This window comes from Cucumis melo, chromosome 11, assembly GCF_025177605.1.
Source record: "Cucumis melo cultivar AY chromosome 11, USDA_Cmelo_AY_1.0, whole genome shotgun sequence".
Classification (NCBI taxonomy): Eukaryota; Viridiplantae; Streptophyta; class Magnoliopsida; order Cucurbitales; family Cucurbitaceae; genus Cucumis; species Cucumis melo.
The window spans coordinates 30,439,464-30,466,928 of record NC_066867.1 but is presented as its reverse complement, the minus strand read 5'-3'; the positions used below and the strand labels follow the sequence as shown (position 1 = coordinate 30,466,928).

Below are 27,465 nucleotides of genomic sequence, written 5' to 3'. Positions count from 1 at the left end.
CTTGTTCAGAATTTACTAATTGGATTAAATTATAATATATCATACAATTAAATTGTGTTAATCACTAGTATGGAATTAAAAAGATAAATACGAGAGAAAATTTATAAATTAGTAATTAATAAATAATAATAAAGGATACGAGTTTAATTTATATATTCGAGATAAATGATAAATACGTAAGATAATCAACAAAACTACATTGGAGGACTCTTAGAATAAGGAATAAGAATATGGATGATTAGATTTTATAGAATTTTTCACGAATAGCCATTGTCAAAATTATCAAATCAATGGTCAGTCTCATCAATTGATTATATTCCTATATTTTGATCGACCAGGTATATGTATATGGTTGTATAAAAAGAAATATTTATATATGATTTTATTTTATTATGCAAGATTATTTATCAACGTTAGCATGACTCAATTAGTTTAAAGGGATGTTATGTTGTTGTTTAAAAGCTAGAGTTGGAGTTATTCTATTTTATTTATTGAACTAATAAAATACAAAATTTCTCTTTCATTTGTTACTCTCAAACTCACTTATGAGACCAAATTATCTATGGTTTCCGTTCTCCATCATTCACCGATCGAGTGAGTGAATTCCGTTTGTCTCATATAATAGTCACCGTTTAAAGGTTTTTTTTTTTTTTTTTTTTTTTTTTTTTTTTTTTTTTTGTGAAGATAACATTTTTTTCTTCATTTTCCATTTTCCATTCCCATTTCCTATTTTGATTACAAGTAGAACTATAGCTTTAAGTTTTGTATTGAACCTTTGTCACATAAATCCACATAAACACAGAGAAGCTAACAAAAAAGGCAACTTTACAATAGACGGTGTTTGGCCGATTCGCAGATATAAACATTGTCTTCAATAGCCCTCTTGTCCATCACATTCTATTGAGGGAAGTTGTAAGCATTAGAGATGACGCGACGGTATTCGATCACATCAATGGAATGAATGTCAAATTCTCTAAGGAGGAGTTTTTGCTTAAGGCTAGATTGTGGCGACTCCCAACAAAATTGGTGCACATACCTCCAATTACGAAATCACCACAAAAATAAGAGTAACGAAGACGGAAAATGAGAAGCGAGAAATAGAAACGAGAAAAAGTTCGTCGTGTGAAGACATTTCAGTAATTTCACAGGCGATTGACATCACCATTAAGGCCATTCCTCATTAAAACTTAATTGTGAGCCAATTTTCATTTCGGCATCTAAAGTGGAAGCCATGAAGAAAAAAATCCCACATTTTGGAGGAGTGAGTAATTTACCTATTAAACAGTTAAAGTCACGTGAGAAATCACGTGACTATTAGAAAAAATATTAATAAAAAATTATCTAAAATTTAATTGGGGGAAGCTGATTTCCAACTCTTTTATGCTTTTGTCGTTGATAATGGGGTCGGGGAGATAGCTTTTACCGGAATACGGAATTCTCACGCCGTGTTTTCAACGCACAAATTGAATTTCCGACACCCTTATATTATTATCACCTCCACTCCCCCACCGCCGCCGCCTCTCCCGCCGTCTTCTTGGGCATTGGATTCAAGCCCACCTTCTCCGCCGTCCGCTCTTACTCTTTCCCTATCTCCGTACTCTTCTTCTCCGGTCGCTGTTGCAGAACCTAACTCTTCTTCCGCGGCCACAACTTCCTTCTTATCAACTCCACTGTTTGTTAAGATCTAGACTCGAAATTTCGCTTTTCGTGCTCTTATTGAGTTCTGGTTATTAGGGTTTTCTTTCGCCTTGGCTGCACTTTTCTCACTTCCATTGGCGTAGTTGTGCTGAAATTTGAGGTATCTTTCTTTCATTTCTCTATCTTTTTTGGCGTTTTGGATTCTTCTGCTGTTTCCTTCTTCTCCTCATTCATTGGATTCTTTCTTTCTGCCTAACATCGTAAATATCGATGTTCTTTGTTTGTTTTGAATTTTTCTTGCTTCTTAACTTTTACCTAGTCTTTTTGGAAAATGCAATATGGATAAATCATGAAAAAAAAAAAAGAATTATGTGCTTCTCCCTGGGTATATTTTGATTCGGAAAAATGTGATTCTTAAATTGCTATATGCAATTTTTTCATAGTTGGTTCAGGTGGGGAATGCGTGTTAAATTAACTTTGTGATTGATCTTTGTCGCTCGTATCCATCTGTCTACTACATTGGTAATGGAAATGAGGGATTTCCTTAAATATGGATTATGGACTTGTATCATTCATCAGATTGTGTTATTTTCGTTTTAGTTCACTCTAATTTTTTGATTTTCTATTCTCTTTTTTGCTTTTGGACGGCTCTACTTCATTGACAATGCTCTTCACCACAGCTGTACTCTGGAAAATGGGTACTCCTGTCTTGATTTTGTGTCGTTTGGGATCAAGAAATCTTTAAATGTTTCTCACAGGAAGAAATACAATAAGTATAGGATTTATTACACAATTGGTCATAAAATCTAAATAAGTACAACAATACTATATAGTTATGCAATGTAAAAGCACACACCAAGTAATTACATTTCTTTTTTTTTTTTTTTTAGCAAAGGAACTTACTACATAACCTTGACCTGCAAAAGTTAAAAGGGAAAGGATTGTGAGTGTTAGGTGCACCGTAGTGAAACCTCACCATCAAAATGTGCAAGTTTTGCCTCTAACAACACTGGTCGTGAATGTTCACAACTGATCTCCGTCAGTTATTTTATTTTTTTATTTTTATTGTTAATTTTTTCTTTTTCTGCAATGCTAGATTACGTTTCAATCTGTTAATGTGCTTGGCCATATTTTGATGAACGTATTTGTTACTTTAATATCAAAGGGAAAAAAATCAGCCTTGACTAGATACTTCTTTTGTCTACAGGCTACAGTCCTGCTTGGTTGCTCTGGACCTCGTGTTGTCATTAAAAATGATCGAGTTGAATATTTCTTGAAATTGTACCTTAAATTCACTTTTCAATGGCTCGTAAGGGTAATCAACAGAAAACAGGGTCAGAGCGCCATGCATCGAACAGTAAAAAAAAAGTTTCAGATTTTCAGTCCAAGGGGCAGGGAAGAGCACGAGAAATAAAGGTTTTTCCCGGAGAGGAACTACCAAATGAGAACCAAAATAGTAGACCCTTCGAGGAAGGGATGATGAATAATGACTCTGGAGAGGGTTTGAAGAATCTAAAGAAGTCTGCAAAGTCCTTGAGAAAAGAAAAACAAGGAATTGAAGGACTTCATACTCTAGAGGAACCCAAATTTCCCTCCGAAGAATCCGAGAACTGTGATCGAAATAACGGGGGCCCTAGTGTAGGAGAACAGGGGTCTGCTGGTGATAAGGACCAGGTTCAGGTAGATGGTAGCTTCAACTTCTTTTTGAATGGAGAACACATCAGAAGTGTGATGGCTAATCTGAATTTTTCAGATAATGTTTTGGTGAAAAGTTTTGTGGAATCTATGTCATCAATATTTGAAGCATCCCATGTGTTTTTGGAGCATCATAGACCTCTGTTGAATTCTATGAAGAACAACTTACTAAACACAAGTGACTATGTGGTAAAGAAGATTATGACAGCATATCCCATTGTTCTGAAATGGATGATGCATTTTGGGAACATAATACTTCTCTTCTCGATTGTATGGTTGGACTGTGCCCTCAGGGGCATCGATTCCTTTATTCGTATGGGGACAACATCCTTCTTTGCAGTTATATGGTTTTCCATTCTTTCAACAATTGCAATGGTTGGATTTCTTAAATTCCTTGTTGTCTTGGTAAGCTCTTGAAATACTCCTGCATAGGTGTCCTTCCTATCTCGTTTTATCTTGTTTATTTACGTTTTTTTTCTCTGCTTCCTGTCTTGTTTAGTATCTTGAAAATGAATATTAGTTTTTTTACTTTCTTATATCTTTCCCTCTAGAGAAAGTCTCCAGCAGCCATCTTGTGGATATTCAAAATAATTAAGTCACCAAGTTTTTTAGTCCAATCATAATTTATGGAACGGTACCAGGTGAAGAATGGGGTTCATTATAATTTTATATCAGATGAAACACAATGCTATGTGGCTGTACGCATAGTTGTTTTCAAGCATTTATTGAAAAAAATTCCTTATGGACTCTCGACCCTCAGCATATAAGTTTTCTGGAAAAACTACATTTTTAGTCATTGAGTTTCTAACAATAGGTGCATTTGGGTCTTAAGATTGCAAAATGTATTCTTTTAGTATCGAGTTTTTAAGAAAGGTTACGTTTTGAATTCTTAGGGACCAAACACATTTATTGCAAAATCTCATTGACTAAAAAGACAATTTTTCCTAGTTATTTTTAAGATTATTTTATTCATTTTCAAGTTGAAGTACAATTTGAAAATCCTCTAATGGCCACAACTGATGTACATGGAGACAGATATCCCACTAAAATTATGCTGAGATCCTTTTTTCTTTGTGTATTTATGTATAACCACATCCATGAGTTATTTTTTTTTGTTTGGCTTGTGGGTGTTTGTGCTATTTTATGAGATCTTTGGTGTCAGAGAAACATCGACTGTTAAGAAGGGTTGAGAGGTCTAAAGGAGGATGTGTAGTCTCTTCTTCAATTAAACGGGGGATGTAGTCCTTTGTTAGGTTTCATATTTCCTTTGGGGCTTCGGCATATAAGTCTTTTTTATTCCTATCCTTGGTTCTCTTAGTTTGCTTGACTGAAGCCTTTTTAAGATTTTATTTCTACATGTCCCATGTAATCTTTCATTTGTTCTCAATGAAAACTTAATTACTCATCCTTAGGAAAGAAATGCATCAAGGAGTCATTTGTCCTAACTACTGTTTGTTGTGTAGATTTGTGATAAAGTTCCGAACTGGAGCAATACTTTGTAGTTTGTATTACTTGATCGACAAATTTGATACAAAAAGATGTTGGTATAATATTGACTATTGAGATAGCCATGTATTGGTTATGCTGCCAAATTCTCCATGTTTACTCATAAATAATTTATGGGATCAGGTAGTAGCTGCTTCCCTTGGAATTTTTGTCGGGTTTGCTTTTGCTATTTTGGTCATCGCCATCTCTGGAGCAGCTTTCCTTTGGTTCTACGGAAACTTTTGGATGACAATGCTGATTATCTTCCTTGGAGGTAATTCTTTACCTTTGGAACGTGCATAATTTTTCCATCCAACATCATGTCAAGGCTTATTCATTGAGGTGTTACATCACAATTTTCAGGATTGGCCTTTATATTGAGCCACGAAAGAATTGCACTTTCAATCACCACTTTATATTCGGTTTATTGTGCATGGGTATGCACTGGATGGCTTGGTTTGCTTTTGGGCCTGAATTTGTCATTTATTTCAAGCGATGCACTGATTTATGTCCTAAAGAACAACATGAATGAGCATAGGAGATCAAACAGATATCCTGAACAAACAACTGGGATGCAAGATCAGTCTAGCTTCTCTCATGATGACCCCATGCAAGCATCATCTTCTGAATTTAGCAGTACAGGTTTTGCTGCTGATCGGTGTTCAGGCACACCCTCAACCAGTGGAGCTGATTCTGAGATATCTTCCGAAGATGAAGTTGTCCGTTTGCTGAATTGCTCAGATCACTATGCAGCTTTGGGATTGTCTCGGTATGAAAATATAGATACTTCCCTACTCAAGAAGGAGTATAGGAAAAAGGTGAACTTCTGCATTAATGTTGCTACAGTTTGCATGATCTATTCACAATTCTAATGTTTATAATCATGAGGCTCCAACTCCATCTCGTGTATATTTCTGTTGGATTGGCGTATTTTTTGTTTGTCTTGTTGGTGATCATGACCTTCTGTTATTTAACACTGCATTTTGTATTGATTAATGGAAGAAAATGTCACTTGCATTTATTAGTGGTGTCCTACTTTTGGGAAAGTAGGTGTTTTTTGTAATATTGTCTTGATTATCATTACCTTCTATTTTTGTTGAATGAGCTTGTAAAATGGTTATCAGGCTATGTTGGTCCATCCCGATAAAAATATGGGCAATGAAAAGGCTGCCGAAGCATTTAAGAAACTTCAAAATGCATACGAGGTAACACTTTTATCCATATAATGCAATACTTCTGAGTTTTCTATTATTTTGTTTCTTGAGAGTTGCAAGTCATTTTTATTTATTTATTTTTCATAGGTTTTACTTGATTCGATAAAACGAAAAACCTATGATGATGAGCTGAGAAGGGAAGAGCTGCTAAACATTTTCCGGAGGTTTCAGAGTGATTCACAGAAGGTATAACCCCCATCCCCACCCACCCACCCACAGAAGATAGAAGAGAGATTTTCCTTGTAAAAATTCCTTTTAGCCTTCCTGACCCATCTTCATTTATAGAAAGGTGAAAAAAAAAAAAAAAACGAAATTGAGTGACAGTGTCTTTTCAGTAATTAAATTATAAGACAAGCTGCTGAGAAACATGAACCACGACTTAACTTGGGATCTTGGCTCTGTGAACCCATTCATTTGCCGTAAAAGAAACACAAAAAAGAAAAAAAAAAGAGAGAGAGAGAGAGAGACACACACACACACACACACACAAAGCAAAAGAAAAAAAACAAAAAACATCAATTGAGCTACAATGATGAGGACTTGATTTTTCAAGGAAAGCTGATAATCTTGCTTTGGTACCATAATTTTCTTTTCACATTTCAGCATGTTCTATTGACTTATTTCACCCGAGGTTTTAAAAATTAAGTTGCATCATGTATGTATTTGGCTCCTACTGATAAACTACCATGACAAATAAAATGAAGAAAAGAAAAGAGAGAAAAACACACAGGCAAAAACACTCGAAAACAAAAGGAAAATAAAATTGAAGTTAATACAAGGCTATCAGCCTATCAGAGAAGACCTGAACCTTTTCTGTGGAATACACTTGGCTTTTCATAAAGAAGTTGTCCATTGTAACTTGTACTTGGGCAGTGTGTTAAGTATTCAATGATAGCTTCCATGCCCAAGTTTTTTTTTCCGACTATCTTATACAAATTATGGGTGCATTCAATTTTTTAGAGTGGTCCATTTGGGTTTTCAAGATCGGCAACAAATAGAGAGGATCCTTTCGGTGAATCAAGACGAATAGCCTGCAAAAAGTGCAACAATTTTCATTTATGGATACACACTAGGAAATTGAAATCTCAAGCAAGATGGTGCCAGGTTTTTCCCTTATATTTTAGACCGACTCTTGCTTTAATTAGGTTTGATCTATTATCCTAGTGATGCATCTGATGGTACTGTATGCTCATGTTTTCTAAGAGAAAAGATAGATTCTTATGTTGGATTGCTTTGTGTATTGTTTTGTACATTTTTTTTCTTTAAAGGAATGCAAAGATTTTCATCAAGCAAAGGATGGGGATGGGTGGGTGGAGCAATCTTCCCAGCCTTTTCTTTTTGGATTGCTGCAGAAGGTATGTTTTGCTTACTTGTGGATTGGCTTCTTATCAAGACGTGACATAATTTTCTTTGTGGCCATCTGTTCAATTACTTGACTTGTCTATTTCCATTGATACGATGCTTATAGAAAATGCTATAGTGGTATCGTACCGATGATTCTAATGTTGATTTTAAGGGTATTCACGTAGATATATTTGATGATACACAAACTAGGTAGTGTGATACTGTGATTTATCAAGAAATTCAAGTAACATGCATCACAATTTGACTTTTGAGAACTTTGAACTCTTTGTTGGTACAATGAACCAAATACTCCTATCCGATTAGACTACCTACTGTGCTAATTTCAGTGAAAAAGTTGTGTGGAATTTGGTTACACTGAAGGATGCATGTTATATTATTCCCTTAACGCTAGACACTATGTTCTCTGTGCAGGTAGATGCTCCTTGTGCATACGTATGTGCAGAGAGCCGAATATATGATGCAACCGGATGGTATATTTGTCAGGTAATGTCATCAACGATCATGTCAAGTAATGTTGATATCATGCTTACCTATATAGCATCACCCACAAAAACTTTGTATATTGGTGAACTTTGGTGCAGGGAATGAGATGTCCAGCTAACACCCACAAGCCAAGTTTTCACGTAAACACAAGTGTAACCTCTAAGCAAAACACCTCTAGAGGGTCAAGTTCTAGCCAAAGAGGACAGATGCCTGCATCAAATATGGAAGAGAACATGACAGAAGAAGAGTTCTTTGAGTGGTTTCAGAATGCCATGCAGACAGGTGCATTCGACAACGTTGGTGGTAGTGCCACGGAGAGCCCGCCGTCTAAAGCAGGAGGAAGTTTTAGCAAGAGCAGTAACAATAGTGGCAGTGGTAACAAGAAAAAGAAGAAAGGAAAGAAGCAGTGGTGATTATGGAGAGGTTATTTGGTTAAACATGCTAATAATTTTGAAGTGTATGGTAGCGAGTAATTATTAAATACACAACAAGGTAAGGTAAGACAAGGTAAGTTAAGGTAGCTCTTATAGGAAATTTTAAAAATGAAGGGTGTAGAGAAGAGAAGATTGGAGAACCATTGAAGGGAAGGATGGCATTAAGAGTTTGTATATAGAGAGCGTAGCGGTTTTAACTGTCATAAAATGGCTTGATTTACCCCCAAAGTTTAGACAGGTTGGAAATGTGTATCCTGAACCCTTGTGGTAATTACAACTAACCTTATATATGAAGAATTATTTGGAAGATGGCCTCAAAATGGCTGTTTCCTTCCTTGTCCCCATTGCATATTTTCTCCACTTTTCCTCCTACATATGATCGAGCATTTTCGAGGACTAGCTCGATTCCCATTGCTCGATGAAAGAAGTCGAAACAATGCAATTGCTTCTGCTGCTGTTTGTGAATAGGCCGACAGTTTTATTTCTTTACCATCCACTTATTCATTTCGTGTCATGATGGTTTTTTCTTTTCTTTTTCACTTAGATTGGTTTTATGGATGAACTTAAATTATAATTTATAACCTGTATTATAAATTATAGATTTGGATAGATTTCTATATTTTGTTTGTCACAATTTTATAAATGTGGTATTTATAACTGATGTATACAAATGAAAAACTTACAAAAATGTTGAAATATTAACAAAATATAATACTATTACCCTTCATATTACTTACACTAATACACTTCATAGTTCATATTTAACCGACATTAATACACTTTATAGTGTTATAATTTTACAAAATAAAAAAAATATATTATTTTTAAAAAATGTTTTCATAAATATAATAAATAGGTGAAATATTTACATAATAATATTATTTTTAAATATTTTAGGTTGATTTCCTTTTCATCTTTTTGACTCTACCTCTGTGATTTTTGTTAGGTTGTTCAAGATTATGGACAAACAATCAAAGTTTAGAAAATTAACAAAATCTAAATGGATTGTTTGGAGGCAATAGATTGTTGAAGATATAGTTGGCGAAATATTTTTGGCATTTTTTTTTTACTATATTTTGTAAAAGAACATTATTTTAATTTGCATAGTTTATTATCTTAACTCTTGTAAAATAAAAAATAAAAAATAGAGCCGGATCGCTCCTCTTCTTCTTCTGCCATTTCCGTACTTCGGATAAAGAGCCCAAAAACCTCCATTCTCAACGTCCAAGTTTGGCTCCAATGGATGCTCTTACACTCTTCTCCCCTTCTTCTTCTTCTTCTTCTTTTTCTTCTTCAATTCATTCTTCTCTTAAGTCTCATAATAATCTGTTTCTTCTTCGAAATGGCTCTCGCTCTTTCTCTGATTTTCCGAATGTATGCTCTTCGTTTCCCACTCTCAACCTTCCAACTCGTTTCTCTAGAAAATCCATCATTCTCGCAGCTAAGAAGACCAACGCTAAGCCTAACAAGGACGACGGTCACCGCTCCCTTCCCAAACCCGACGAGTCTATCGGCTTCTTCCCCGAAGCTGTTCTACTCAAGGAGGTGAAATTCTATGCTACTCCTTCTTCATACTTATGTTCATTATCTTTAAATTTCTGCCATTCTTGAGCTACTTCCAACCAGTTTCGACCTAAGAATTGAGAGGCTGAAATTAAATAAGTCAGGAATTCTTGGTGGTTTGTTAGAATGTGGTTGCCTATGTAAGAAGTCTGAGAACAATTCGGTTTCTTTTGGTTACCTTCTGATATGCCACTCGAGAAACGTATAAGAAATGAGAATTGAAAATTTGGTAGGAAGGATAGATGTTGTACTTTTCGTACCCTGCTCAGATATACTGACGTTTAACCTGCTTATATACTTTTGTAAGTGTGATAAATTTCTTGACTGTACTTTTGGTTTTAATTGGCAGAAAAAAGTTGCAGAAGATGGTCAATTTCTTCCCGAATTTGCAGATGCGGAAGAAGGTGATTATTTCTCTTCCAATTTGGATCCGTTCATTTGCTTTCCTTTTAGAAAATTATTACTTTGGCTATGAACAGGAGTTATCAAATTAACTTTTGCTCTCATTTTGCAGAAAAGCTTTATGAATATTTAAACCTCCAGTTGGAAAGTGAATCGAAAGTTGAACAAAGTAAGCCTACTTTCTGTTTATTCTGGTCAAGTATGATTGATATAACACAACGAATCGGGAGTTGATATTCTAATTACAGACACAAGCAGAAAAATATTGTGTTCATTTAGTTTATGTAATTTTCTAGTCCAACTTTTCTCTAAAGAAAGAAAATTTTTTATCCTATATTTGAAGTGATGTGTTGCGTTGCTTTCCTTGTTACTGCAGTGCGTCACTATGAGGTAGTCTTTTTAATTCACGAGAAGAATGCAGAAGAGGTCGAGAGTGTAATTGAGAAAGTTCAAGGTAACTTTGGTTTTCTTGTGCAGTGACTTCGTGCTGCTTGTAAGGTGTTAGTTTGAATAAAGTGGTCGTGAGCTTTAGTGCTCTTTCAAAACTCCATTTTGGCTGAAGTTGCATGTCTGAGCCTTGTACAGTTTTTCCACTTTATTGCTCATTTGTGTAGCATAGCATGTGAAATCTCATAACCGTTCTTTTTTTTTTTCCTCCCAAGCTCTAGCGTGATATGTTTTCTGTAAGTAGCATTGTTGAAGTGAATGTGATTTCCATTTCATGTGCAAAGTCCAAAATCAGGTTCAACATCTCAAGAACAGCCTATTGATATTTGCATCCATGTTTCCATGTTTCTTTGCTGCCCATTTGTGCGGCATGTGAAATCTCGTAACTGTTTTCTTTTCTCCCGAGTTCTAGTGCTATATGTTTTCTGTAAGCAGCATTGTTGAAGTGAATGTGATTTCCATTCCTTGTGCAAGTCGAAAATAGGCTCAACATCTCAAGACCAGCCCGTTGATCCTAGTTACATCCATGTTTCTTTTGAGTTTGGTAGAATTTTCCTTTAGTTTCTGATTGAAACATAAACGCTATTACAGGTTTTCTTAGGGAGAAGAAAGGGAAGGTGTGGAGACTGAGTGACTGGGGAATGCGAAGATTAGCGTACAAGATAAAGAAAGCCAAATATGCACATTACATATTGATGAATTTTGAACTGGAGGCCAAATGGATTAATGAATTTAAGAGCATGTTAGATATGGATGAAAGAGTAATTCGTCATCTTGTGATTAAGAGGGATACTGCCATCACCGAAGATTGTCCTCCCCCTCCTGAGTTTCACACCCTTCGTGCCGGAGTAGATGATGATGATGACAATGAAGAAGATGACATGGATGATTACAACAGTGCCGATGAAATGGATTGGGATGATGAGGATGAGCTGGATGATTATGACGATGGTTTTGATGATGGGATTATCATTGTTGACAGTGACAATGACGATACCAGCAAAAGTACGACTTCCAAATCAACTGCAACAGGGAACATAGGCTTGAGAAATAAAACTAAAAAATGAATGGACAGCTTCAATTTTGGCAGTAGAAGTTGTGGTGAGTTTCATGGCATTGGCTTTGAAGTTGGCTATGAATGCATTGAGCTAATTCTACGAATCCATGGTGGCGTTTTGCTTCATTTCAGGTATTAAGTTACTGAAACTGCCATTATTCTTCCCTGAATTATTTGCCCTTTCACAGTTAAAAGGCTTGGAGGTGTTGTAGATCATGTCAAAGAACCACATGCCAACCGATTTTTTAGTCATCTTCATTACCAGTTTTTCTCCGTAGGAACCAAAGGTACATGTCGAATCATTCTTTATATCGATATTGAAGTCATGTCAAATTGTAAGGGAAACATAGTGGTGATGTATGGATGAGAAAATTAGGAATTTTAGTGTCATAATATGGATGGAAGTAAAATGATAAATACAATTAGGAAGGTCGTTTTCTACGAGTTGAGCTTGCAAAGTTGGACGTATTTGTGAGACGGATCGTAGTTCTCAATTATTAATATTCTGGTCGATGTTAATTACATTAATATTGCTTTTGCTATTGTTATTGTTATTGTTTTTATTTTTATTTTTATTTTGAAACAGTTCCTTTAAAAATATTTAGTGTTAGGGTTTCAAAATTGTTAGGTGGGATTTGAGATTATATTTGTTTAGTGTTTTTTAGTACAATAACGACATGGATTGAGAATTTGGAATTTGAAAGGAAGGTCGTGACAATTATTGTTAAGTTAAACTAATTTTTTACTATTTTATTTAGAGTTATAGATAGAGTTAGCATTTCAGAAATTTCTCTAATCCCAGACAAGTTCAAAAAATCTTATCTTGAATTTTAACTTTGTCAAAATTCACTTCTAACATCCTTAGTTTATTTTGAGTGTGTTTGACTTGGCTTTACGCTTTTAAATAAGTGTTTATAAGTAACAAGAAAAAACATAAGTATTTATAAACACTTAAAAAGTAAATCTAAACATTTGAATATATATTTCTTAAATAGAAATTTTGTTTTAATCGACAAAACAGTTCAAAGATATTTTATAAATATAGTAAAAGATATCAGGGACAAGTGGACAAAATACGAGCAAAGATATTGTTTGGCAAAAAGATGAAAATAAGAAGATATTGAAAGTCAGATGAGGAAGTTACTAACATTTTTTAAGGGAATTGATAATAAGAGTGAGACTAACAGGAAGAAGAGAAGACGTAGTAAACCTTAAAAATCTCGTCACCTTGCAACATTAGACCGTGTTGAAAATCTGATATAACATGTTCTCTTTTCGTTAGAAATATTGCCTAACCATATACGACTAAATTCAAATCAGTAAAAGGTACTCTTTTTAAGAGATATGTTTATCCTACATATTTTTTTACTGTCAAGTTTTTTAAACCAGTTGTTAATATTCAAAATTTTAGTCAAAATTTGAGTGATCCCATCTCTTGAGGAAACACATTTCAATAGAACATAGGAAACACGAGCTTACTTTGAAAGGAACTTGTTACTATTTGTTTATTTGTTTATTGACTCAATATCCATCTTAAACCATTAATTGATCTAAGAACTTTAGCGATTATTACTTTTAGTAAACGTTCAATCATGGATGATGCTTGCAATTATAAGTATGAATTTTGATGTTTGTCTGCCGCTTCTCAACCTTTATTCATTTAAAGAAATAGTTTAAAATATCATTTTAATTAGTATTGTATAATATGATATTATTTTCAAATATCTAATTTTAGTTTACATTTTTAAAATATATCTTTAAAATTAATATTTATTTTAAACATCTTAAAACAAATTAATTTCTATTTACCTTTTTCTCTGATAAATTTTGGAAGAATATTCATATTTGTGTTTTCTTATCGAAGAGAATTCGAATTGATGTTGCAAAGAACTGATCGGAATGTTAGGAGTTTTACGAGAGAAATAACTCAATAATATTTTGGAATGTGCTATGCAACTAGTAAATATTTTATAGACCTCGAATATCAAACTTAAATTAAATTGAAAAAATTAACCGATAAGATCAAATCAAATTAAAAAATTAGCAGTAAAGAGCAAATCGAATAGAATATTACCCCTTATCTGTTACGATTTTGAAAAAAAATAAGAACAAATTAGATTAGACATAACCTTCTTATCTGTTATGATTTTGTAAAAGAATAAGAACGAATTAGATTAGACATGACCTCATAGCAAATAAGATTTTGATAAAATGATTTTGATATGTATGAAATCTAAAAAGTAACACCTAAACATCTAAAATAATTAATATACTAATTTCCTATTTATGAAAGTTGACTTTGTATATGTTTCATAAATAAATAACTGACACGATGACTTATTACATAATAAGTACAACATTAATATGTTTAAAAGCATAAAAAAGATGAACCTGTACCATATTATTTATGAAATCTAAAAGCAACTTTTCTTTTTCTTTAATAAAGTGATTTTATTAAAGAAATCTTCAAGTCATTTCTTTCATGGAATTGAACATGTATACCATTATATTAATATCATAAGATGTAATTTCGTTTGAGAAAAAAAAAAACTAATTTTAAAATTTCATTTGAAAGTAATGAAATGCAATTTCAGTTAGAACACTAAAATGCTTTAAAATATTTTAACCAATAAACCGAAGAAATATGAAAGGTGAGAAGGACACAACAATGGAGGTTGCCTTTTCATGGCAACTATTTATTTATTTACAACAATTACTTCAGAAGAAAGCGGTCCATTGATCAAGAGGGAGATATTGGGAAAGAATGAAAGAAATTGTTTGCAATAACAATGTGATTAATTGGTTTTTCACAATTAGTTGTAGGGTGAAGTAACTCGAAATTAGACAGTGGTATTAAGACAGACGAGCTGATTGAATTATTTTTTCCTTGAGTAGAACCAATGTTTTGAGTTTTGAGTTTTAAGTTTGGTAATCATAAAACAAGATTGCCTAATGGCCATGCAAAGACAACATCCATTCATGAGGAAGTTAGAACCCACCTACTTACCTTGTTTTTCTTGCATCAGTTGGTCTTGTTGTCAGCATATCAAATCAACATGGCAATCAAACTTTAAATCTGCCCCCATCTGCCTGCCATCTAATCTTCTCATTTATTTACCAACTCCAAGCAGTAAGTGGCCTATAAAAAGGGCATAAGTTGAGGTTGAAATCCATATTATTACACTACAACAGTAAAAAAGTAAAATATCAAACCATGGGAGAATATGATATGAGCATTATTACCGCTGCCGCTGTCAGCTACCTCATCATCCTTCATTTGCCAATTCATTGTAATGCAATTGTCAGAGGAGAGAACAATTTCATTCCCCAAGGAGATGTTGATCTTTTAGAATTTCCACTGAATTTAGAGTACCTAGAAGCAGAATTCTTCTTATATGGTTCTCTGGGATATGGTTTGGATAAAGTTGCACCAAATCTAACCATGGGAGGGCCACCTCCTATTGGTGCTAAAAGGGCTAAGTTGGATCCTTTCATCAGGGACATCATATTGCAATTCGGCTACCAAGAAGTTGGTCATGTGAGGTATTGGTTTTTTTTCTCTTTTTCTAGTTGACATCCACTAATGACTTTTTCCTTTCATATGAGTCTCTGCAGGTCATTTCACATCACACAATTTATGCAGGGCAATTAAAAATACAGTCAAAGGATTTCCAAGGCCATTGCTAGACTTGAGTTCAGCGTCATTTGCCAAAGTGATGGATAAAGCATTTGGTCATCAGTTGAGACCACCTTTTGATCCTTATGCTAATGCCTTGAATTTCCTTCTCGCATCCTACCTGATTCCTTATGTTGGACTCACTGGCTATGTTGGAGCAAATCCAAGACTTGAATCTGCTGTCGCCAAGAAGGTATTCTAATAGAACCAAAAGAAAACTAGAATTATACTCCAATGTAAAAGATGAACTTACAAGATAAACTCAAGTGTTAGCGAACTTACAAGATCATTCAAACTCTCAACCAATTGAATCAGCGTCTAACGCCCTCCTTTCCTACTCTCTTTATTTATAACCAAAACTCCATAACGAACTCTCTAACTAATCACTAAAATACTTTATAATATCCCTAAGAATGCTTAGTATTCCTTTTATATTCCCTGAAATTCAAAGACAAGTTTAATTCTTACATACACTGACCACAATTCCACGAGCCAATGTTTCAGCTTGTTGCAGGACTTCTGGGTGTTGAATCGGGTCAAGATGCAGTAATCAGAGCACTGCTTTATCAACGTGCAGCAGAAAAGGTTGAACCATATGGAGTGACAGTGGCCGTGTTCACACATCGCATTTCAGATCTGCGGAATAAGTTAGGACGCGCAGGTATAAAAGATGAAGGCATTGTGGTACCCAAAAACGAGGGTGCTGAGGGTAAGATTACAGGGAACGTGCTTGCTGGAGATAAGGACTCACTCGCATATCCAAGAACCCCTCAGGAGATTCTAAGGATTGTGTATGGTGGGGGTAATGAACATGCTCCTGGGGGTTTCTATCCAAAGGGAGCCGATGGCCACATTGCTAAGTCCATGGCATATAGCAAATAATGCTATTCTACGTGTTTTCTACTTCTAGATCATCAATAAAGAGGGATTTCACTTGCTTTGTCATGGAGTCATCTTTCTCCTCCTAGCTCTTCTACCGAAATAATAGTAATAATTAGACCAAAAAATGTTCCAATAGTAATCACGATTAAAGTCTGTATCCTATTAAGATTCTTCCATTAGAACAAAAAAAGGAAAAAAAGAACACGTTAAAATGAATGTAGCGCAAACCTACAAATAATGCATTTTATGGGAAAAGATATACGCATCTTGACTGAGGCCAGAAGATTTGACATTACCTTGTCGATTCATTTTTGCAATAAAACAACACACTTCAAGAAGATGCTATCCATGATAACGAGAGTGTGCCGCGAGGAGAACTTAACATTGGCCTGTTGCTACACTGGCATGAGCGCCATGTAAGTTGACTCACCACTAATCTATTTAGAGAGCAAGAGAAGATGGGCATAACCTACCAAGCATATATATATATATATGTATGATTTATGTGTCAGGCGAGTGTCCTAAAGAAATTTGGATTATACACAGATGAAATTGAAGCGGTCAAAACTGCAGCAGAGGAATACCTGATGATTGTGAACATAATCCTCCAGTTTTTTTGTCGAGAATTACAAGTGGGTTCAAGAAAAAATCTCTCAATATATATGTAATATGAGGTCACAGCAAGATTTGAAGTTGATAGTTTGATCATCTTCCAAACTCGGCCATCTTATCCCTTTCTCAAAATATCATCCAGAATATGAATTGGTCCCATATGACCTAAAGAGTCGAAGAAACACCGAATTAATGCATTCCATGTGGCAAAGTTCGGACAGATTCCTTGATTAATTGCCTTGTCAAGAAAAGCAATGGCTTCTTCTATATTAATCCATTTGCAGGCCCCCCAAATGAGGCCAGTGTATGTAATGATATCTGGTTGCCACTCCTTCATAGAACTAACTCGTTCCACCAATTGAGCTGCGATCTTAACCTTCCCCTGCTTGCAATAGGCATGTATCATTGTATTATACGTGATGGAATCAGGGGCAGTTCCCCTCACAAGTGCTTTACCAAAAAGCTGCAACGCCTCCCCAATCATGCCAGCCCGAGAAAAACCATATAAAATGGTATTATATGTCACTAAGTTCGGCTGTAAATTTCTTTCTTCAATTTCCTGAAATAGCCCAAAAGCCTCTTCATACTTGTTCATCCTGAAGAGAGCATCAAGTAACTCGTTGTAAGTTGTGATATTAGGAAGACACCCATGTCCTTGCATTCGTTCAAGCAGTTTCATTGCCCATTCTACCCTTCCATTTCCACATAAACCTTTGATAAACGTGTTGAATGTTATAGTATTTGGAGTACAGCCTTCAAGAGTCATCTTCTCCACAAGTGAATTGGCTTGGTCAAACATTGAGTTTTTACAAAGAACATCCACCATGCAAGTATAAGCCACCACATTAGGACGACAGCCATGAGATATCATCCTATTCCATGTCTCGGATGCACCAACCAAATCACCACTTTTAGCGAAACCATCAATTAGAATGCTGTAAGTAGTCACATTAGGGACGCAGCCACTCCTCTGCATCTGATCACGTACTTGTAAGGCTTCTTCCAAACTCCCGCTACTGCAAAGACCATGAATCAGAGTGTTGTAAGCAACTACATTTGGCTCACAACCATCTCGTATCATAAGCTTCCACAAGTCAAGAGCTTCATACAATTTTCCTCTCATGAAACAACCCTTTATCAATGGCGTAAACGTGTGGATATTAGCATCACAACCTCTCGAAAACATTTGAGCTAATAATGCAAAAGCCAATTCAACATTCCCAAAAACGCAAAGAGAATTTATAATACTTGAATACGAGACCACATTGGGATCAACTCCATTATCCATCATTTCACCCAACAACTTAATTGCTACCTCAATTCTTCCTTCTTTACACATCCCATCAATCAAAGCATTATAAACAGGAACATTCGGTTTAAATCTTCCCGCAAGCTCTCTAGCATCATCAATCTTGCCAGCTTTACACAGTGAAGACACCATAGTCGTATACGTAACCGCATCGGGTGGGCATCCCTTATTTGACATTTCAACAAACAGCTTGTGTGCAGCATCAACCCGACCATTCTTACACAACGCCTTCAAAAGTATATTATATGTGAAGACATTAGGAATTAACCCACCTTTCTTCATATTATTATACAATGGATTAATCATCTGAAACTTGTTTTCACTCAACAATGCATCCAAAAGATGATTGTATATTTTCACCGTCGGCTTGCAGCCGAATTCTCCAATCCGATAAAACAGCTTAAGCGCCTGCTCGGCGGAGCCAACGCGTTTATAACCATTGATTATACATATGAACAAATCTTCACAGCAATTAATTCCATCCATCTTCATTTGCTGTAAAATGTACTGCACCACATCCATTTCACATTCACGGCCGAGCTTCTCGATCATGACTCTGTACGTCGATGCGGTGTGCTGGAAGGCATTTGAATTGGCTATGGCGGTAAAGAATCCTAACGCCGACGAGAGATTCCGATCCGTTTTCAATCGTTTGAGCACGTCGGATTCTTGCAGAAGTTGTTGTTTGTTGGGATCACGGGGATTGATGATGGGGTTGGAATTTAGCACGAAGGGTATTAGGGGTTTTTGAATCTTCATCAATAAGGAGCATCCTTCTTTCAAATACATTGTTGAAGAATGGTTGAATCCGAAGAACTCAGCTCATCCAAACTATGATTCTGCCGAGATAGACCTTCTCCATACACTTCGGGACAGCTCCTCTTCTTTCAAAAACTTCCCTTTTTTTTTTTTTCTCTCTTCAAAATTTGGCTTTTATATTGAAAATATTTTTAAAAGGTAAACACAAAAACATACAAATCAGTGATTAACACAGATACATACGATGATGATTTAGGCGTGATCGTCCTGCCTAAAACATTTAGTAAAGTGTTAAATCGATCTTAATATCGATAAATAAGGATTGGGTCGATTTACACTTAAATATACTTTTTAAAAATTTTCGATTTGAAAATAATATTTTCACCGTCGGCTTGTAGCCTAAAACATAATATTTTAAATATGTGTGAATGTATATTTATTTTTAAATTTGTGTATGGTGTGTCATTAAAACTAATAATCATAGACTTGTGTTATACGTTCTTCAACATTCAAAAGCCTACCAAACATATATTTAGATATATATATATGTGTGTGTGATACACTATTAGATTTTAAAGATTACACTATTAGATTTTAAAGATTTATCAGACAAAAATAAAATATTTAAGAAGTTTATTAACTAACAGAACACTCTATAAAGTTTTAAAAAAACATTACACGTTTATTTTAGGCTCGTAAAAGATAGGAGCATTATTTATAATGAACAATTTTATGGTCAAAGCTACATTAGTGTATGCTTGATTTTAGCAGTTATATAACTTATAACTTACAAATCATTGCAAGTACATAGGAATGTACATAAAAAAGGTGATTTTGCGAATTTATTTCACTATGAAAACATAACAAAATTACCACAAAAGGGGGAGCCCTCGTCTAAATCTTCAGTAATGTACTTTATTTCAATTAATAAACTACTAAGAACAAAGTGGATTAACCAATCAAATGAATTTCCATTTTTCTTTCTTTTCTTCTCCTTTTCTTATGAGAATATTATGTAATTCAGCACTGCTCCATTGTGTCTTCCACATAAAATTATAGTGCACTACAGTGCTTTTCTTTTCTGTACAATTTTTCATTATCATCGATTCTCAAACCTGCAATGTCAGCAATGACAACCCATTACACCATAAATTTGGATTACCAATGGTCAATTTTATATTTCAACTTAAAGAAGCAAGTTCCGATTTTGTTTTGAAATGAATAAACTCATCCCACACTTATGTCTTATGTCTTGACCATTTGAAATCAACTTCCAAAATATGAAAATGACACTTGGAAATCATACTAAAGAATAAGAGGAAATACGAGTCTTCCATGTCCCAATATTTCCACCTACTACACAAATGAGTGTCTCTTTCTCTTATTTTTCTATCACAATATGTAGTGTGGAGAGATCAACGTTAAACTTCGATATTGAAAGTATATACTTGGCATTTGACAGAACTAGGCTCTTTTAGACTCTTTGACTTGTGCTTTTTCAAAACTTTATCAAGTTTTAAGCCTGTGGGTTGATGAAGAAAAATAATGGAATAATATTTTAAGAAACCGAGTAGAGGGTGACTTACCAAGATTGGAGAAACTTAAAGGAATAGAAATGACAAGGAGTATAAGATGCCCATGATTGCTGCTGCGGTAATTATGTTATGCATAATGCGCTTATTGTCCCTGTTGGGTACAAAAGCCATTTTAAATGTATTTGTCAGCTCAGCGAGCCTGTAAGAAATCTGTAGGCGAGGAAATGAAAACATGGGATCAAAATGTGCACATTCAAAAGCTTCAAGACGTAAAAGTAAATAACTACTACTATTTACCGTCATAAATACGATACTCGTAAACATGAAGTTCAATAAGGGATAATTTGGGATGATAATAAGCAACTTCTTCGGCTGGGCATCAGGAGCATTTGATCTGAAAGATAAAGTTAAAGCATAGAGTAGAGACCATTATCAGAGTTAGCAAGTATACATGTATTAGGGTATGATCGTATTTAGGATAAGAAACGATTTCATTTGATGAATGAGATAATCCAAAGGATATACAAAATAGCCCATCTAAAGAGGTAGCAAGTATGACCAGTTTTGTTGTTATCCTTAAAGAATTTGGAATTTAGGAATTCATAAAAATAATTACGTTTCTTGTAAACTAATTTATGCATGTAACAAAACACCAGCGGAAAAAGGAGGTTCATAGTTTCATACCTTAACCAAATATGGAACTGCGAGATGTATGTGTCCAGTGAAATCTTTCCAATCCAACTGGATGGGTTTAAAGTAATTAAAAGTTAAATTACATGATAAAACAAAGCAGTAAATGGGTTTAAATAATAAATAAAAATAGTAAACAAGAAGATTTACCCGAAAAGGGTCAACGTATAGCTACGGGAACTCTGGGTAACATTTCGTATACATATGTAGGCCCTGCTCCACGTGAACGAGAAAATACTTAACAAACATATATAGCTTTTCTATTTCAAATTCCATATAAGAAAAGTTTCACATACGTGATGGGAATCCAAGAAGTGTAAGGATGATATTTGTTGTAAGTAATGCTGTCCAATTTGAATATGTACTCAAACCATAGATATGCGGCCTGAAAAGTAACAAAAACGGCTTGAAATAGAGGAAGGTAAAACCAGGACAAGACTATGCTATATGTTAAAGTGATAAACATTCTACCGTTGCAGATGTCACAACAATTGTCGTTTTGATAAGTATCCTGGGCTTCTGTTTTGCATCATCTAACTTTTCAATCCACTTCTCAATCTATCAAAAGCATTCCATTGTAAAGAATTTCTTAAAGGAAAATGGACGATAAGATGGCTTATGTTGCCATGAAAAAACTAAAATTTTCAAGTACTAAAAACATGAAGATAGTACAAGATCGAGCACGTTTAAACTTACAGATGAATAATAGTATGCGTATATCATGCCTAATATCCAAATATATCGATCAAGCGCCGTGCGGAAGTGCCACTCATACATAAGGGGCAAGTTTTCTGCCTTTCGATTTGGATCTTTATATCCTGCAATAAAAATTTGAAAGTTTAGGTTGGTTGGTGGAAATTCTCCATCTTTTAATAGATAAAATAGATCTAAAGCTACCTAGAAGGAAGGTAAATGGTTCCCAAAGGACGTCAAACACTCCAGGTATTTCCCACACCAGGACAACGACCAAAAAGGAAACAAAAAATTTCACAACAATGACGGCTCTAATCTCATTGTACTTGTGAAGAACACCAATAATGCCATATACCACGAGAGAGAAGAAAGTATGCAAGGGGCAGATGTAGTATAACATGTAACTGTTGTCCAGGACAATGCAACACATAAACACCAAGAAATTAAGCCGCCACATCATCTGCTCAACAAAAAAGATGTAAAAAGTCAATGAAATAATAGTTTTGATCACAGAGACTTTTTCATTCAAAATTTACTAGCAAGAAACTGAAGAATCGACAGAAGACATACCTGAGCAAATCTAGAGAGGCTAAAATCTTTACGAGCATAGTAATATGAAAAATTTCCAAATCCAGTCATCCACACGTAAGCAGCAACACATACACGACCCACATTGTAAATTTCTCTTGCATTAAAGTAATGGTACATCAGAAAAATTACCTATAGAGGACAAAAAAATGAAGTTAGCACTTGTAGTTTTATAAATAACTTCACATTAAGACCAGCAAGATTAGAGATAAAAATAAAACAAAACGTAAATAAGAAGCATGCTTAAATTCAAATCTGCTGGTTGATGTGAGTCGGCAACTAAGATATAAAAACCACTGCCTGTCAAATGGATGCAAATCTGTCAAAACTTATTTCAAACATACACACGTATTGGTACAAAACTTTGCTTTCATCGGGAGAAATGAAGAAAAGGCTAATAAATATGTGTACGAGTGACTGACCTGCATCCATCCTTTCCACTCCTCCGTTTGATGCCTATTCAAAAAGAGCAAGGGTTTCACTGAAAATGGTGATTTATCTTGATGTATCTTGAATGTAGTAATTGCTGAAACTGTGATGAGAAGAAGCAAGAGGAAGGCGAAAAGATCTCGATTGTAACTCTGCAAAATTTGACGATGTAAGAAATATTAGCAGGGACAACTAATGTGATAAGAACATATCTAAATGGTTTTCTAATGAATAATGAAAAAAGAAAAACAAACAAATAAATAAATTACTAAAAGAAATTGGAAGAAAAGAGTTCTTAAATTTAAGACACCTTTGTTCCTGTTCCAAATATATCAGTACGGTCACAGATGTAGAAGTATGCTAAAAGAAGACCAAGTTCGGATCTGAAAGTGAGAAAGAGAGAACTTCATATTAATAAAAAAGGAACAAAATTCAACATTCAAGAGGTGCACGTGTAAATATTTAGCTAAATTCTATGCAAGAGTTTACGTACGCTGCTCTGAGTAACATTCGATTTTCTATCAAGAATGATTCTTTCAGCATAATGAACCTAGCAAGCAAAATAAACACAAACAAACAGACATAAGCAAACCTAAAGGAACAGCAGCTGAAGTGTGAAGAAACTAATGCTTCCTTTTGTAAACCTGATAAAACTAGAGAAGGAATGTGGAATTCGAGCTCCAGAAGGAATAGACTTGATGGCCTCCCCATCTAATAAGGTAGCTCTATCATCTTCCTTTCCAGTAAGACTTTCTACCTCAGCCAAGCCAATATCAGAATGCCTTCTGAAAAATAATCCAGTTTCAGCATGGAGGATGTTAAAACATGAAAACTTTTCTACTAAAATATCCTCACATCTAAAGCCAACATATATAACAAAAAGCACCAGATGTTTCCACTTTCTGATTAACAACATTCTCTCAATGTTAGCAATTATTAGTCTTCTTTTTACTGACTAAGCTGATTTACTTTTTCAACAAGAAACCAAACCTTTTAGTGATCACTGAAAAGTTTTATTTGAGTTCAAGGAAACAAGAAATGGGGCAGGTTCAAAGGCTTAAACTAAGGGGTGAAATCAAATTTAATTTTATAATTGTCTACCACTCTCTCTCACTTATAAGTTTGAAATATGTATAGACCTAACAGGTAGAAATCAATATTAATTGGGGAGGAAGTAACTTAAGATTTACTGAATCACTTGCTCTCATGTCATCTTAAATCACCGTTTAATCCAAAAGGGTAACCTGATAAGTGAAGACAAATTTAATAATATATCATCTAATCGGTCAACAAGAAAAAAAAAGTTAAGTTCAAGTTATAATCATGTAGCTCTTCCTAATAAACCTAATTTCAGCGCTCCTCTTGATTAACAGATGTAGAAGAATGCTAAAAGAAGAGAGATGACGTAAAAATGAACATGCCTTAAGAAAAGAGAGGACAACAAGAATTTACAGTTAGCAAGGAATCGTTCAACTTACACTTTGGAAGAGATCGACTTCTTTATAAATACTAAGTACTCCGAATAAATCCACGCAATGAAAACGGATACAAATCCGATAAGACATGAAACCTGTATCAACCAAGTGACAAAGACAGTATAAATCCATAATGACATTAAACTAGGTTCCATTCATAATGAAATGTCGTTAATCGATAATGGAGCTGGCGAACGAAGTCTAAGAAAAACTACAACATTAGAATTTAACTTCTTCCAAATCAAGGTATCAATATAATCCAATGAATTGAAATAGTTGGAATGTGACTGGAATACAAACCTGAGCGTGAGTCACAGGGCCTAGTAGAGCCATTGCAGTCAATTACCGACAAAATCCGAAATGGAAGAAGTCGATGAGAAAAAATGCTTACAGTACAACAAGAAGCATTACAGATAACGTTTTGGCGCTGGCAAACGAAAAGAAGAAAACAGAAGAAGGCGAGTGAAGAGAAGTGTTCCATTGGAAGTGTATATATATATGTATGTAGAAGAGAAAGAAAAACAGTAAATCAAAGAAAGAAGAAAGCTCTAAACAATAAATGGAACCATAACTACAAATTAAAGAGTTTCTAACGTAGAAGTTTCTGAGAGTGAAACCGATTCCAGAGAAAACGCTGCAAACGCCGAAGATGACCACTACAGAAAACTTGAAGTTTGTCTCGGCGTGAATTCGAGATGAATTTGGTTTAGGAATTTGCGGAAGCTGCCGCCCGGAGTTTCTTAAGGCGGCGAGAGTCTTGCACCGCCATGGCCGGCGGCGACGTTGGCGGTCTAGTCAAACCTTTGTTCATTTATTTTCTACGTTTATATCAAATGCATGGGAGTTCAAATACAATCAAGTTTGTGTATTTCAAAATTAATAATTAACGGTTAATTATGTCGCTAATTACGATTATAAAAATTAATAACAAACTTAGATAGCCCAAATTTCAACCAAAAAAATAAAATTTATTCGGTCACTTTTCAAAATATATTTTTAAAAATAATATTGAAAAATAAACTATCTTAAATAAAACACTCGCAACCTAATTATAAAAAAATTATGTATATAAACTCTTATAAAAATATCTAACCAAACAATGTGAATGTGTAAACGTTTTAAATAAATTGTTTAAAATAAAATTTAACTTTTAAGGAAAATGTAAACTGTGTTTCATTTTAAGGATTGTGACATTATTTAAAATGTATAATTTTATTATATGATTCAACGTTTCATATTTCTAAGTACGATATTCTTAAGTTAAAGTGAGGTTAGCTAACTAGTGATAGTTTGTATAATCTTCGAGATCCTCGTCTATAATTATTATATACTAAAAAATATATATGATTAATTCTAAATTGTGATTTTATTTTCTTCGTTTTTTATATAATTTTTCTATAATAATCTAGTCATTTTGGTTTTTTTTTTTATGTTATAACATTTTAAAATAAAACAAACTAAATTAAAGTATTTATAAGATATAACAAATTTTTGAATCTTATCGATGATAAAAAACGATAAACTTATATCAATGTCACTAGAAGCATATCAATGTCTATCAAGATCTATTATCGATAAAATTTAAAATTTTGTTATTTTTTGCAAATGGTTTGTGAAATTTGGCTACTTTTTTTTTATCGTGCCCCTCTCATTTTGTTGTGTCCGTCTTTTTTCGACGAATTAGTTCATTTATTTGTATTATCTTCGTTCTCGGTTAGTATTGTTGTTTTGGTTTAATGAATTAAAAGAACACATTTCTTCATGATTTAGGAAAAAAAGAGTCACCTTTCATTAACACCAAAATGTTCTCTTCATTATTGAAAATGGAAGACGTAAAGCAAAAAAAAACTTTTAATCTTTATATTTTGAAATTGTTATTTATTTTGTTTTTAAATCTTAAAAAGTATATTAGTTATAAAATTTTAAATTTTACGTTTGTTTGTATATAAATATAATGATTGATTTGTTTTAAAATTCTCAATTTCGTGTATCATAGGTTTGCAAATGTATTTGTTGTTTAAAATTTTGATAATTAGGTAGTTAGATAGAAAGTTAAAATTTATATTTGATAGTTCACCAAATTCTAAAACGTCCAAGGTTATATTACATAACAACAAAAATATTTTATTACTACAATATAACTAAGGAAAATTATGTGGATCCGACCATAGTCCCACATCGGTTAGATAAGGGAATGATCTTGAGTATATAAGTGATGACAACTATCTTCATTGGTATGAGATAGGTATGAGGCCTTTTGACATGATTCCCAATATCTCATGTCACCTCCTTCCATTTAAAAGGGTAGTTGTAAATGAATTTTTTAGTTTGTACCAATTTTTATACTACATATCTAAATATTTTTAGCTTAAATGCCTTTTATGCAATTGACCATTATTTTAAGCCAACGTGGAAACTAAGGGCCCGTTTGATAACGTTCTTGTTTCTCGTTCTCAAAAAAAGTAGAAACGTTTCTCATTTTATAAAAAATTATTGGGAACAAAAAAAAGTAGTTTCTTCTGTTCCGTTTCTCAATTGCTTTTATTGGTTTCATTTTTCTCAATTTATTTCTATTTGTTTCCTTTTCCTTTTCTCAATTATTTTTTTTCCTTTCATTTTTCTCAATTATTTTTATTGGCTTTTTTATTTTTCTCAATTATTTTTATTGGTTTCCTTTTCATTTTTGTCAATTATTTTTATTTCTTTTATTTTCCTTTTTCTCAATTATTTTTATTGGTTCATTTTTCTTTTTTCAATTATTTTTATTGGTTTTCTTTTCCTTTTATCTCCATCGTCTTCTCCAAATAATCATCATCTTCCTCTTTTACTCATCGTTTTTCTTTGCACACCGTCTTCCTCTTCACCTCTCACCGTCTTTCTTGACAACCCGAACTCTTCCTCTTCGTCGGATCCATAGTTTTTGCCTGATTGTTCCTCTTCGTCGGATCCACAGTTTTCATCTTTCTCTTTGTGCAGATCTGGATTTTCGTTGTGGGTTTTTCTCTAAAGCATCATAGGTTAAGAGTTAAATGTT

At 34.0% G+C, this 27,465-nt stretch overlaps 5 protein-coding genes across 23 annotated transcripts; 3 read left to right on the top strand and 2 right to left on the bottom strand.

Annotated features, from left to right (window-relative positions):
• Nucleotides 1–1,359: 1,359 nt before the first annotated feature.
• On the top strand, nucleotides 1,360–8,658 carry LOC103497773 (uncharacterized). Its single transcript, XM_008460100.3, has 10 exons — nucleotides 1,360–1,798; nucleotides 2,846–3,738; nucleotides 4,963–5,092; nucleotides 5,182–5,636; nucleotides 5,943–6,023; nucleotides 6,120–6,218; nucleotides 6,993–7,136; nucleotides 7,301–7,387; nucleotides 7,809–7,880; nucleotides 7,979–8,658. Exons 2-10 carry the CDS (start codon nucleotides 2,941–2,943, stop codon nucleotides 8,291–8,293), a joined length of 2,181 nt encoding a protein of 726 aa, XP_008458322.2. The 5' UTR covers nucleotides 1,360–1,798; nucleotides 2,846–2,940; the 3' UTR covers nucleotides 8,294–8,658.
• A 183-nt stretch (nucleotides 8,659–8,841) lies between these two features.
• On the top strand, nucleotides 8,842–12,325 carry LOC103497776 (protein REGULATOR OF FATTY ACID COMPOSITION 3, chloroplastic). Of its 3 annotated transcripts, none has more exons than XM_008460108.3 (6): nucleotides 9,461–9,859; nucleotides 10,227–10,281; nucleotides 10,392–10,448; nucleotides 10,656–10,733; nucleotides 11,318–11,827; nucleotides 11,972–12,325. In XM_008460108.3, the coding sequence occupies exons 1-5, from the start codon at nucleotides 9,554–9,556 to the stop codon at nucleotides 11,791–11,793; spliced, it is 972 nt and encodes a 323-aa protein (XP_008458330.1). In that variant the 5' UTR covers nucleotides 9,461–9,553; the 3' UTR covers nucleotides 11,794–11,827; nucleotides 11,972–12,325. The 3 variants fall into 3 exon arrangements, with proteins under 3 accessions (XP_008458328.1, XP_008458330.1, XP_008458329.1); XM_008460107.3 differs by having other exon boundaries at nucleotides 11,916–12,325; XM_008460106.3 differs by having other exon boundaries at nucleotides 8,842–9,859; nucleotides 11,318–12,325.
• A 2,212-nt stretch (nucleotides 12,326–14,537) lies between these two features.
• On the bottom strand, nucleotides 14,538–19,181 carry LOC103497775 (pentatricopeptide repeat-containing protein At3g48810). Of its 17 annotated transcripts, XM_051091919.1 has the most exons (6): nucleotides 16,926–19,181; nucleotides 16,638–16,810; nucleotides 16,211–16,429; nucleotides 15,938–16,095; nucleotides 15,027–15,657; nucleotides 14,538–14,922 (listed from the first exon to the last, which is right to left on the bottom strand). In XM_051091919.1, exon 1 carries the CDS (start codon nucleotides 19,049–19,051, stop codon nucleotides 17,069–17,071), a length of 1,983 nt encoding a protein of 660 aa, XP_050947876.1. In that variant the 5' UTR covers nucleotides 19,052–19,181; the 3' UTR covers nucleotides 14,538–14,922; nucleotides 15,027–15,657; nucleotides 15,938–16,095; nucleotides 16,211–16,429; nucleotides 16,638–16,810; nucleotides 16,926–17,068. The 17 variants fall into 17 exon arrangements, with proteins under 17 accessions (XP_050947876.1, XP_050947879.1, XP_050947872.1 ...); XM_051091922.1 differs by having other exon boundaries at nucleotides 16,211–16,810; XM_051091915.1 differs by having other exon boundaries at nucleotides 15,932–16,432.
• On the top strand, nucleotides 14,922–16,404 carry LOC103497774 (desiccation-related protein PCC13-62-like). The gene is made up of 3 exons (XM_008460102.3): nucleotides 14,922–15,326; nucleotides 15,427–15,652; nucleotides 15,964–16,404. Exons 1-3 carry the CDS (start codon nucleotides 14,998–15,000, stop codon nucleotides 16,339–16,341), a joined length of 933 nt encoding a protein of 310 aa, XP_008458324.1. The 5' UTR covers nucleotides 14,922–14,997; the 3' UTR covers nucleotides 16,342–16,404.
• Nucleotides 19,182–19,913: 732 nt separating the features above from the next.
• On the bottom strand, nucleotides 19,914–25,253 carry LOC103497777 (protein REDUCED WALL ACETYLATION 2). Its single transcript, XM_008460110.3, has 17 exons — nucleotides 25,026–25,253; nucleotides 24,732–24,858; nucleotides 24,435–24,526; nucleotides 23,601–23,741; nucleotides 23,450–23,506; nucleotides 23,267–23,339; nucleotides 22,950–23,108; nucleotides 22,510–22,659; nucleotides 22,144–22,399; nucleotides 21,943–22,064; nucleotides 21,718–21,804; nucleotides 21,543–21,631; nucleotides 21,397–21,459; nucleotides 21,241–21,297; nucleotides 20,854–20,950; nucleotides 20,608–20,766; nucleotides 19,914–20,136 (listed from the first exon to the last, which is right to left on the bottom strand). The coding sequence occupies exons 2-16, from the start codon at nucleotides 24,762–24,764 to the stop codon at nucleotides 20,623–20,625; spliced, it is 1,620 nt and encodes a 539-aa protein (XP_008458332.1). The 5' UTR covers nucleotides 24,765–24,858; nucleotides 25,026–25,253; the 3' UTR covers nucleotides 19,914–20,136; nucleotides 20,608–20,622.
• Between the last annotated feature and the right edge of the window lie 2,212 nt (nucleotides 25,254–27,465).